An 11325-nucleotide genomic window follows, 5' to 3' on the forward strand; every position below is an offset into this window, starting at 1 on the left:
ATAAATGAAGGTTGAAGACACCTGCTTACAAATGTGCTTGATACAGAAGGCCAATTAAAAATACTAGCTTTGTGGGGAGAGGGGAGCTGGCAGTCATTTGCGGAGGCTGAAGAAGGGAGATCACACTTAAAGGATGCCGTGGAGGAAAAGGAAACGTGCAGGGACCTCTGTAGCTGCCATATATCTCTCGGGTGAGGTGGGATAGGAAAAGGCCATTTAAATGTCATGGGAGAAAATACTCAAAATGGAAAGCAGTCAAATCACCATCCTTGCTCCAAAAGAGTATGGTTTCTTCAAGAAGAGAAAAATGGGGCTCGTAGTCTCTTGGAAGTCATGCTGCCATCCACTATTATTGTCACTAAACCCCCACAAAAACTCCGTGCGACTTCAAAAGCGGCGTGAGAGGATGAGACAGTGTCCAAGCAGCTAAGGAAGGAAGACCGTCTCTGTCTCCTCCTCCTGTCTGGTGGTTACTGGCTAGAGCAAATAGGGTGGATAGAAAGGAGTCACCAGGGACTTGGGGAAAGAGGGTTGGATGCAGGCCAGAGTAGATGCATAAAAGAATGCACCGCAGTGCTTCATGCCAGTAGAGGGGTTGACATGAGCCCTGAGAACTGCCTTTGAGGTTGCTGTGGGGTTGAAGGGGACAAATGTTTCTTTCCCTTCATTCTGTTACAGATCCCTTGGAAAAATCGTGTGCGCTGGGCTTTGTACTAGTGGCCAACAGTTGGTCCTAAAATAACCTAATATGACTAAGGAGAGAAAGTGATCATTCCTGCATCCTTCCCACAGTGCTGAGAGATATTTGCTGTCCTTTCCCACAATGCAGCTCAGATTTGAAAGGTTTCTGTGGCAAATAGGGGTGAAAACATAATTTCTCTTTTCTGTGCCAAAGTCTGGACAGCAAGCACATGTCATGGTGTGCATGTGTGGGAAGGGGAGGAAGCCACCACATAGCAGGGAACCAGATAAAAATGAAAATAATTTCCTGCAGTCTGAAACTTGATGGCCACCCTAGTGCTTCTGTTGCTACAACTTCAGGGTGCAACCTCACTGTTAATGGAATTGCACGGGGAGTAATTGCCAGATATGACTAATGTTCCTTGTGTGTCATGAACTGACATTGAAATATATTTCAATGCTGTGTGCAGCACAGAAGGACTCAGAAACAGATCAACTGTGAGCCTGTGTTAAGTAGAGCAGATGGGGAGGAGATGCTCAGCTAGGAAATAGTTTCTTTAGAAACGCAGTGTGTGTTTCCCACCTTTGCTTATGGATGAGAGGTTGAAGCATGGGTCCCTGCCCTTCCCTGCTCATTGTTAAGTGTTATTTCAAACAGCCGCGTAACAAAATAACTGCAAGAGGCTGAAGGAGGAGGTTGTCTTGCCCACTCATCTACCCCTTACTGGTATGGTTACTGTGTGACCCACAATACTGTGACCCCATGGAAGAAGGCAGTCCCCAAGGAAGATGCTAGCAGTCAGCTATCTATTTGGCTCAGAGGAAGCAACTTTTCATTAATTTCTTCCGGTGGAGGTTTCTGAGGGAATGCACCACGTATGCTCTTCCTCACCCTGACACAGTCTGGTTGGCGCTGGCCACCTACAGGTTCCCATGTTCCTCAACGCCGCTTGTTGTTTCAGCCTCATTTTGGCACTGTGTTCCCGGGATCTGTGCATGAGCACCAGTGCTGGCACAATTCTCCTGACACTTTCTGTGAATTTGAGCCATGGGGTTTAATTATTTTCATAATGGATTATCAGGACATCATATCACTGTTGTTAAGGTACTCTTAGCAGAATTTTAAGTGTTAGTAAAATCTGCTTAAAATGGACAACTTTATCCTTCTTTTTGTTCATTTCTGTCTCCTGCTGTAGTACTCATGTGTTGATTAATATGCTACTTGCAGAAATACACAGGCTAATGATACATGGAAAAGCAAACTGTTTCTGCTCCTGCTTGCATTTCCTTTCAGGTTTGCAGTTTTAAAGAAAACAGCAAAAGCTTAAACAAAAGCTGAACCAAAACAGATTTCTGTGCTGGGAGTCTTTTACTGATCAAGGTGTGCATGGCAGTCAATTCAGTTACAAATCTGAGTTGTCTTTTGTTGAAGTTCCATTGTCTGTTCCAAAATCCTGCTGGCCATCCCCTAGTTCTCTGGTGAACTTGCCAAAAGCACGGCGTGTGATGGCACGGAAGAAAGAACCCTCATTCCAGAATGGGAAAGTTGTGTGCTACATCAGTTGGCTGGCCTGGCCTGGCCCTCTATAGTCCTGAATTTAGTCCCTAGGGCAGTTGTGAAGTCATGGATAAGCTACTTCCCCTCTTTATTCCCCTGCTCCCATCTATCCGTCTAGAGCTTTGGGGTGGGGGGTTGCTTTTCATGGTGTTTAAAATGGTGCTTGGAGTATAGGTGCTCCAGTAATATCAATGTAAATGATGATGGTGTTGCCTTACTGGATGAGGGCCTCTGCCAAGAAAAATGAAGGTAAAGCCCATTTCTGTTCTGACTGCCTTCTGTTCGTTGGTTAGCAGAGACTTTCAAAATGGAGGTCGAGGTCAGACTGTGAGCTGGTTGCAATCAGTGGGCACTTTTCACTCATTTCAGGAAGCTTTGGAATAGACCTTTTGTGTGTAACACCGGTTTCATGTTAGCTATGCCATTTCCTCATATGTTATTTGCATGTAATAAGGCTGCTGTTTCCCTCCCCTTTTTTTCTTTCCTTTTCAGGGGAGGAATGATCCAGACTTGTGAACAGTATCAATTTGTCCATCATGTCATGAGCTTGTACGGAAAACAGCTTTCTAGAGCAGCAGAAGAATAAGTGTTCATGATATTCCTAAAGGCTAAACCCAAGAGAACTTTTGACTGCATTCAGATATATTTCAGATCTGATAAGAGACACATGGTAACCTGGCTGTCTTAGCTGGAAAGAAAGATATACTAAGATATTTTACTTCGATATTGCTTTCATGCTCTTGTTTGCATTGACATTTAAGAGCTGAGGTACGCCTTGTTTTAAACATATGTGACAGGACATACTCTTCACCAAAAAAGGCTTATTTATACTGTAAATAAGAACAGTAACTTCATTTGTTACAAAAGCAAGAAAAAAAATCAGAAAAAAACCCTGTCTTCAGTTTGCTATTTTTAAAAAATCATTGCTAATATATCCAAATACAGTGTGAAACTTTTTGAATTGTCATGCTGAAATGTGCCGTATGTTGACTAAGCTTGAAAGTAACTTTTTGCCTCTTTCTGATTGTTTTTACATATAAAATTACCGAATACTGTGTATATCGTAAACCTTCTGAGCCTCTGCGTTGAAAGATTCAAGTAGATTCACATTGAAATGATGTTTCATGCATCATGTTTGCTTGTTTATTTTTTCTAAAGCAGTCCACCACCAGTGTTATCTGAACTAAGGGGAAAAAAAAATTTCAAAGATGTGAGTTGAATTCTTACCTCCAATTCTTACCAGCAACGTACCCCAGTATCATGACAGCTGGGTGAATCTGATGTGAATAGTAGAAGTTAATCTGAACATAAATTCTTTATGCTTTACCTTTTCTTTGTCAATATTTTGGCATCTCAGTCTGCAACCAGATTTGATTTTTGCAAGTAGTTTCTCTTTTTACGGAGTCAGACCACAATCCGAATACAATTTCTCCTGAAATCTGAGGTTTGAAATCAGGTGAGGAGTTTTGTGAGTTGAATTCATCTTTATTAAAAATATAATAATAAAATCACTTGTATTCTATGAATTTAAACTTGTTTCAAAGCTTTGAGGATGACCGGGTGCCCAGTGCTCGTTAAAATTAACGCAAATCCTGGAGGCAGCTTTAAAAAAAATCAGTCTGAACGTGTTGGCTGCTTTTTGATACATTTGCCCTCAAACTAAATTTAGACAATCATTATCTCATTCTAATCACTAGTCTGGGCAGCAGTGCTTCCTTTTCAATAATACAGACTGCTGCCCATGCTTTTCTTTTTAGATCTCGGTCAGGCTGTGAAGACTGTAGTTTGTGTTTAATGCTTAGAGGTAAGCACATGTTTAAGTGCTTTATTGAGCAGAGAAAAATGGAGGTACACAGGACCCTTAACATGAAAGATGAGTGTTTTGTGAATAGAAGCTGTAATGATCTATTAAAAATATTTTTGCTTCTCTTTATTTGTAACAATAACCAAAACCCACTGCTTTTATTAGTGCAGGAGATTCTGAGAATTTACTGCACTTCCTAATCAGGAGAAGGTAAAGCAGCTCTCAGAACAATAAGGGCTGATCCTGCTCCCACTGAGGTTTTGCCATTGACGTCAGTAGGTGCAGGGTGTAGGGCCTGAAATGTTATGCCTACAACTTCATCACTGTGGGGAAAGTTTCCCGGTATTTCAGTACACATCCTTTGTGTTTATTCTGTATCCATGAACCTGTAAAATCCTGTCAGCAGGGTTTGCATGACTGTGTGGCAAAATGTGTTATCTTTAAACCACTTGATTTTATTGCTGTATTTAAAATATTTCCTTCAGTGAGAAGCTAGCAGGAAGAACTGGCATTCTTTTTAAAAATACTGGTGGTAGTCATTAAATAGAGCAATAAACTTAAGCTTTTGAGCATAACATGACTGTTAGTTTTATGTAAACCTTGCTAGCTGTATTTTCCCCATTGCTACTGATTCTTTTGAAGGGGTAACACTATTCCATCTAAGCACTCCTTAGAAATAACAAAAGCACCACTGATGTTCTGAATAACATTGTAAGTGGAACTCCCTATAAATGATGTTTTCAGCTGTTCAGTGCCCTTCAGTGTCAAAACTGACTCAGTGAATAAAATTACTTGTTCTGTCATCAACTTCCTGTGCATCTGCTAAAGAATATTTGTTGATGATTGATAGGAGTGTGCATATAGGAGCGAAGTTCAATGTATAAGTTGCCTCCTGTACAAGGAGACTTTCTAGAGGAGAATTGCTTTATGGCAAACAAGGTATAAAGGGTTCTAAGATACTGACTTTGACGTCCTTGCGCAGATCCTGAGCAGGTATTAGTTGGCAGTGCTTCACTGACTTGAGTAGAAGTGAACGATTTATACTGATGAAGGAAATCTACCCTGCTGTCCACTCCCATTCTACATTATGTGGAATGTCCTGAGAGAGTGGTCACTGATAAAATGAGGCTGCTTTGCATCAATTCACTAGTACAAAGCAAATGTCAGCCTAGTTGCACAGTCTGGTTATGAGGACTGCACTGCTGCCATCTCACACCAGGCAGGAGCATGCCACTTGGTCAGGATCAAAATATTCAAATGCCTCTTGAAGCGTTATTTTGTCTAACAGATTTGGAGCTAATCCTCCTACTTACGCTTTGGTCTTACCGTAATTAACATATTTCTCTCTGTCTCTTTCTCTCTTTCTCTCTCCCTCTCCCTCTCTCTCTTGTTTTTTTAAATAGAATTTGAGGTCTGAAGGACCTTATATCAGCTCTTCTGAACTGTTCTGACGTCAGAGGTAGTCTTAAGAAGTGCTTAGGATTAGCAGAAAGGAAGTCTGGCCATGCAGAAGCACTTGAGATGAGTGCGGCTTCTGCTTCTGTAATCAGTAAGTTTGAAACTGAGCTGACAATAGGAACTAAGCTAAGCTATGTGTCTCACTAGACTTCTCTTTTTACTGGACGCTCTTCTCTATTAGAAGAAAATTCCTAGCACGCTTCATCCACTCTTTCCAGCTCACTGCCCAGGCCTCTTTGTACCAGAGACTACAGCGTTAATACTTACAACATAATTGTTTCCCAGAGGACTGAATTCCTCTCTCCAGGTAGGTTAGCATATAACAAACTTGAGATGATTTTATGTAGAACCAACTGTGATGTCTTCTGTTTCATAAGCTTTTTCACACTTTGTGAACAGGGCAGAACCTACCTCAGTGGCTTGTTTGTTTGCTGGTTGTTGGCCATTACACTTAAGCAGTGTTATCCTGTTTATGTTTCTGTCATGGTAACAGACTAATGAGACGCTGTCCTTTTGTAGGTACTCTGAGATCAGCAGATACACAGGGTTATGTAAAAACAAAAACTAAGATTGCACTTGAGAGCAAGAGCTGTCCCCAGGTAAAGCACGTGTCTGCCTCTCTGAAGGATCAAGATAAAGATGACTTGGTCAAATTATTCTGAAACGTCAACTACCTAGCAGTCATGTACAGTAGAGTGTCGCATTTACTTGCAAGACTTTCAAAAGTAGCTAGCAATTCTGGATGTTTCCTCTACAGTTAGTTTACTTTGGAAAATCTGATCCTTAACTTGTGAATTTGCAGTTGCAAAAGGGCTTGAGACTGAAGAGATCACTAAACAGGACGTTGGTTCCTGTCACTTCCCTGCTGTCTCTGCAGTGGAGGAACCATGCAGCTTGCACACAGGTGGTCTTAGAAACTGTATGTCTGTTGACTGGTGAGTTGGCAGGTTTTAGAAGTGGACCTGCACTATTATCTTTGATGTGTTCTTTCCCTGGAAACCATTTTAAACAAAGGGAAATGGTAAATTTACAATTTTTTAGTCATAACTGTGTGTCTATTTTTGACATGAAACATGCTTTATACATTTGCTAGGGAGAAAAAACACTTTTTCTGAGATACATTGGGGATAACCTTGTTTCTTCTGCCAGGTCTGTAGATGTATATTTGCTGATGTCTGTGAGAGTGACTATCAACTTAGGAGAATGTAGGGCAGCTCAGGAGTCCTGCAAGAAAAAAAAATTACTCCATTCAAAAGCACAGAAGAAATATGTGAATGAAAGCAGCATTTGCAGCTTGGTGCGTAAGGGACAGGCAGTCAAAGAACTGCATACTCTAGACAACACAACCATGAATGTCTAAAAGCGAATTTCACATATTCAGAAAGAGGTGAATTCCTTCTACTACATGCAAGGAAATAGAAGAGTCCACTCTCCTCTGAGTACTGATACAAATCAGGCTCCAGCACCCGAATACAACAGATGCCACATTCTCATGGCATGGTGTGAAAGTCACAGAAGGGGGTACGATTAACTGGGGTACAGAAGACCTGCCCAAGCTTATGCGCCATGTAATCCCCAGCAGGGCAGCAGTGTCAGGTTTATTCAGTTGATAGCAAAGCTGAATGCAGAGAAAGGCTAAATTATTTACTCAGAATTAAAAGCTATGTTGGCATCAGAGCTGGCAATATGGCTCAGAGCATTTAAGAAGGTAAAGCTTAAACAGTCTGGCGCAGGACTCAGCTATTGCAGTTCCTGGCCCTTCCTCTCCACTGGACCATGCTACTTAACTTCTGTGTTCTCTGCTGCTTCTTAGGCTTAAAACAGAGTTAAATAAGTCACTGATTTGCACTAGTTTTAATCCAATATGTTGATGGCCAGTGTTTTCTAGGGATCATCTCTTCCCTTGGACAGAGCCTGTCTTGCCAGATGCTCTTCAGAGGGCTCAGCCTCTTCTGCCTACCTTTTGATCTCAATACATCTCAGAATTCTGGGGACAGAGAAGTCTGCAGTTCGGTGCATCTGACTAGAGACATTTCTCCTTTGGGAAATGGTAGTGTTTGCCTGAGTCAAAGTTTTCTTGCTATATGTGACCTTAGCTCCTCTAGTCCCAGTAGCAGCTGCAAGGTGTCTGCTTTCCTGTGAAAAGGCAAATGCAACACTTCTCTCCAGGGATCGGAGGGAAAAAATCCTGCATAGATCCTTTTGCTCTTTCTCTTTGCATGCTTAGCTTGTTTGCCTCTGAAGTGGACACAAGGAAGACTGTCAGGAATTAAGTCAAAACTAGTAAGGCACAACAGAACAACAGAAACCTCATGTAAATTACCTTTGACTCCTTTTGTCTCCAAAGAAGGAAAGCCAGATGTGATTGGTTTCACTCCATCCACTGTCGTTTTCTTTGTCTTGCTGCTGTTGTGAGGAATATGGAGAGCAAACACTCAAGCATCACAAAGGTTAGGGTAATGAAGAGATCGTTCAGAGTCACTCCTCCCGTTTTTGTGGCCTATGTCCGGCCTTAAAGATCCAAACTGAAAGAGCTTCTCATTCATATGCATTGGTTTTCCCCCACAGCAGTGTGTGTGCATGTGTGTGTATACGCACATGCCCACTCAACGTGCCACAGTAGCTGGTGTAAGAACAAAAGCGTGAGGGAGGATTCATGAGCACTGTAATATGAACATGGAAAGGGACTGCCTGGTTTTTGAGTCAGTTTGGATAGGTGGGAGGAATTGGATTGGGTTGGCAGTGTTTTGTTTTTGTTGGGGAAAATGTGACTTCCAGCCCAGGTACCAGGTTTCTCTGTATCTAAGTTGGGCGCTTGTTTCTGAATTAGAATATTGAAGAGGTAAGTGAAGATTGGTTCCTTGATAAATTTATTAGACAAGCAATAAATAATACCTTATCCACTTTACAGCATGACTGATCCCATTTCCACACACTTCTGATTTGATAAATGCATCTGTGTTAATTACACTAACTTCTAGAGAAGGGAGCACATAGCCTCTGTCTTGCTGGAATCATTCTTTAGCCTGTGAACTACAGCATGTGTTTATTTTGGCTGTCTGTATATGGTATTTTTTGCTCACTGGAGAAGTTGACAATGTTTCAAGCTCTGCACATTTTTTTTCTTGATTTTTGTTAAATTTGTTACCTTCCTCTTTCTTCCCTAGACTAGCAGAAATCATCTTAAAATCATCAGGAAAGGTGGTATATTCCCAGGGGGGTTTGCCATTGCTTTTTCCAGAGTTTACCCCTAGAATTATTCCTGTCAGCCTCTGGAAGTTGGCTAGATTTTAGTGGTCTTTGGTTTTCTAAATTCCTGTGTTTTGCAAACCCAGGTGCCTCCTGCACTAGATTCCCTTTTCATTTGGATTTAACATAAATACAGAATAGATAACATTTGGTTATCTATTGGTTGGTCTGTTCCAAACAGAAATCAAATGCGGCCAGTTAAGAGAAGCAGTTTATTGCCACTAATTCAGCCTTCATTGCAAGCAAGATACGTAGTTTGTGTCCTTCAGAATGGATAGACCCGTATACACGTAAGACGGCCTCTTGTACCTGCATTATTTCAGCGCTGCTGCTGTTAAGACTAGTAAAGGAAGAGAGCTAAATACACAGGCTGAGATCTGTAATTCATTCTCTTCTTGAGAAGTACCTTACTCTTTGGGAATGAAGTCCTTCTCCATATGAAGAAGGGTGACAGAATCTCACACTTATTAAGGAGTAGAGGAGAGCTGATTGAAGAATGACCTGTAATCTAAAGTTGTGAACCGATTTTCTAAAGAGCCTAGCCCCTGTTTGAGTAACTGAATGAACTGGCTGGACTTGGAAATGGTGGAAACTGCTGCCTGTATAACTTAAAAATAAACAAAGCCAAAGCCTGGCCGTTTCACTGAGGTTTGAAATGAGCACTGGGGACTGACTTAAACACCAAAGCAGGATTTGTTGAATGTTTAACTGTTTGAAACCTGGGCCCACATATTTTGTTTTTAACATGAAAAACAAGCCTGGTAAATTGTTTAGTAGTCTGCCTTTGATCAAAGTTTTGAAATGGTGTAACAATCAATCATAAGAAAACCTGGGATTGGGGAGATAATGTTTATTTTTAAATAAAAAGGTATCCTTTTGGCCTAGAGAAGGTTTACTCCTTTTAGCCTCATACTTGAAGTTTTATTGTCCTGTTATTCCAAGAATGAGAAACTGCTGAAGCTAGTGTAAAGGATGTAACAACATAGGCCACAAGAGGCCAGTATGTATTTAAATTTTGAACTACTCAAAGCCGTATTTGTCCAGTGTAAAGGGACCCAGGCATCTTCCTAGGAATGCAACAATCTACAGGACTTCATGTGAGCTGAGGGATGCAGAAGGGTCAGTAAGGGTCTTGAAAGCTCCTGTCTCTTTAGTAGGAATGATCAGGACCTCAGCAGCTGGAAGAAAAAAGGTAAAATATACATAAACATATATTCTCAAGAATGTCCTAATACTTTGTATTCTGTGGCTGTGGGCAGGGAGGGTGGAAATTGGCTATGTGAGATCAATAGCTTTAGTCTCATACCTGCTTTGCTTTTCTTTTCCTTCCCTGACCAAGAAAGGAACCTTGTGAAGTACCACTCTGAAGTAGAACTCCTTGAGACGCTTAAAACTAGGAGTAAAAGGGCTGTGAAAAGTACGATGTAGGGAAGACTCAGTTACCTACAAAAGAATTAGTCAGACTTGTCCAACTCTCTCTTCTGTAACTGAAACTAAAATTACCATTTGCTTGCACCAAGTTTCTATTGTGTGTACTTCAGTGGTACTGACAAGTCTTTTCTTGAGATCTGGTTTGCCTTGTAAATGTGCGCCGATTCTGTTAATAGCAGCCATAGTAAATACAGTGTGATAGCCACACTTTATGTGATGAGTGAAGTTAATCTCTCTGCAGAGTACCTGTGGGTTGATTCATGGTGTATTTGTGTTCCTAAGCACAGAGGGTTGTCTGCATTTTAATTTTGTTTTCTTTCTTGCCCACAGTCAAGGTATGGGCAAGTTGAGTCGTGGTGATGGGCAGTAACAGACTTCAAGTGCAACCTTTTGGGCTCTGGAAGTCGGTTCCAGTCTCATCAAGAAACAGGAAATCTTGTAATCTGATGAGGCTTCTAAAAGATCATTGCTTACTATTAAGGGCAATTTTTCTAATGAGTGCTTGCTCTCCTGACTGAAGGATAACAAAAGGTAATAGCCCAGCAGTTTAGAAAAAATCTGTTTCTTACCAGCCATTTCTGCTCCAGTAGCACAAGCTACTGGATCTTAACCTGTAACGTTTTCACATTCAGAAAATCTGTGGCCAAGGATGCAAATTTTGATCAGGTAAAAGAAATATAAGTAAAGGAAATTCCATTTTTGAGGTGAAAGGAGAAACTGTTAAAATGGTGGGTTGGCTTTTAAACCGTGTCACTGTGAGTTTTGTAGGATTTGAAAATCCAGATAAATCCGAAGGTATGCAGAGAGCTGTGCAGTGGAGCAGGTAAGTAAAGCAGCATGCTATATGCCTTCTCATTTTAGCTGCTGGTGTGGATTTGCCCCATAATGACTGGGGGCAAAATACACTCTTTTCTAGAGCGTTTGGGATTATAGAGTAACATCTCATCTCTCCCTAACCAGCCCTAATCATTGCTGTCATCAACAACCATTGGTGTGCAAGAGTGAAAGGGTGAGAACAGAACAGCGAGAGAGGGTGGTAAGGGGGCGGAACACCTTTGGGCAGACCAGGCAAAAGGAAGAGTGATCTCTTTCTCTTGGCTTCTTGGTTTGTAGGAAAGACTTTAAAAATTGTGTCTCTGTGAGA

At 41.3% G+C, this 11325-nt stretch overlaps 1 protein-coding gene across 2 annotated transcripts in view; it reads left to right on the forward strand.

Annotated features, from left to right (window-relative positions):
* The window catches only part of PTPN5 (protein tyrosine phosphatase non-receptor type 5), a 52806-nt gene extending 48190 nt beyond the window's left edge, over positions 1–4616 (forward strand). Inside the window, exon 13 of one of the 2 annotated variants that reach the window (XM_075163044.1) lies at positions 2732–4616. In XM_075163044.1, the coding sequence (XP_075019145.1) occupies positions 2732–2825 (94 nt within the window). In that variant the 3' untranslated portion in view covers positions 2826–4616. The remainder of the gene's footprint in view (positions 1–2731) is intronic. The other variant, XM_075163043.1, reaches the window with a different exon arrangement.
* The last annotated feature ends 6709 nt before the right edge of the window (positions 4617–11325 follow it).

Source organism: Calonectris borealis, chromosome 14 (genome assembly GCF_964195595.1).
Source record: "Calonectris borealis chromosome 14, bCalBor7.hap1.2, whole genome shotgun sequence".
NCBI classification, from domain to species: Eukaryota; Metazoa; Chordata; class Aves; order Procellariiformes; family Procellariidae; genus Calonectris; species Calonectris borealis.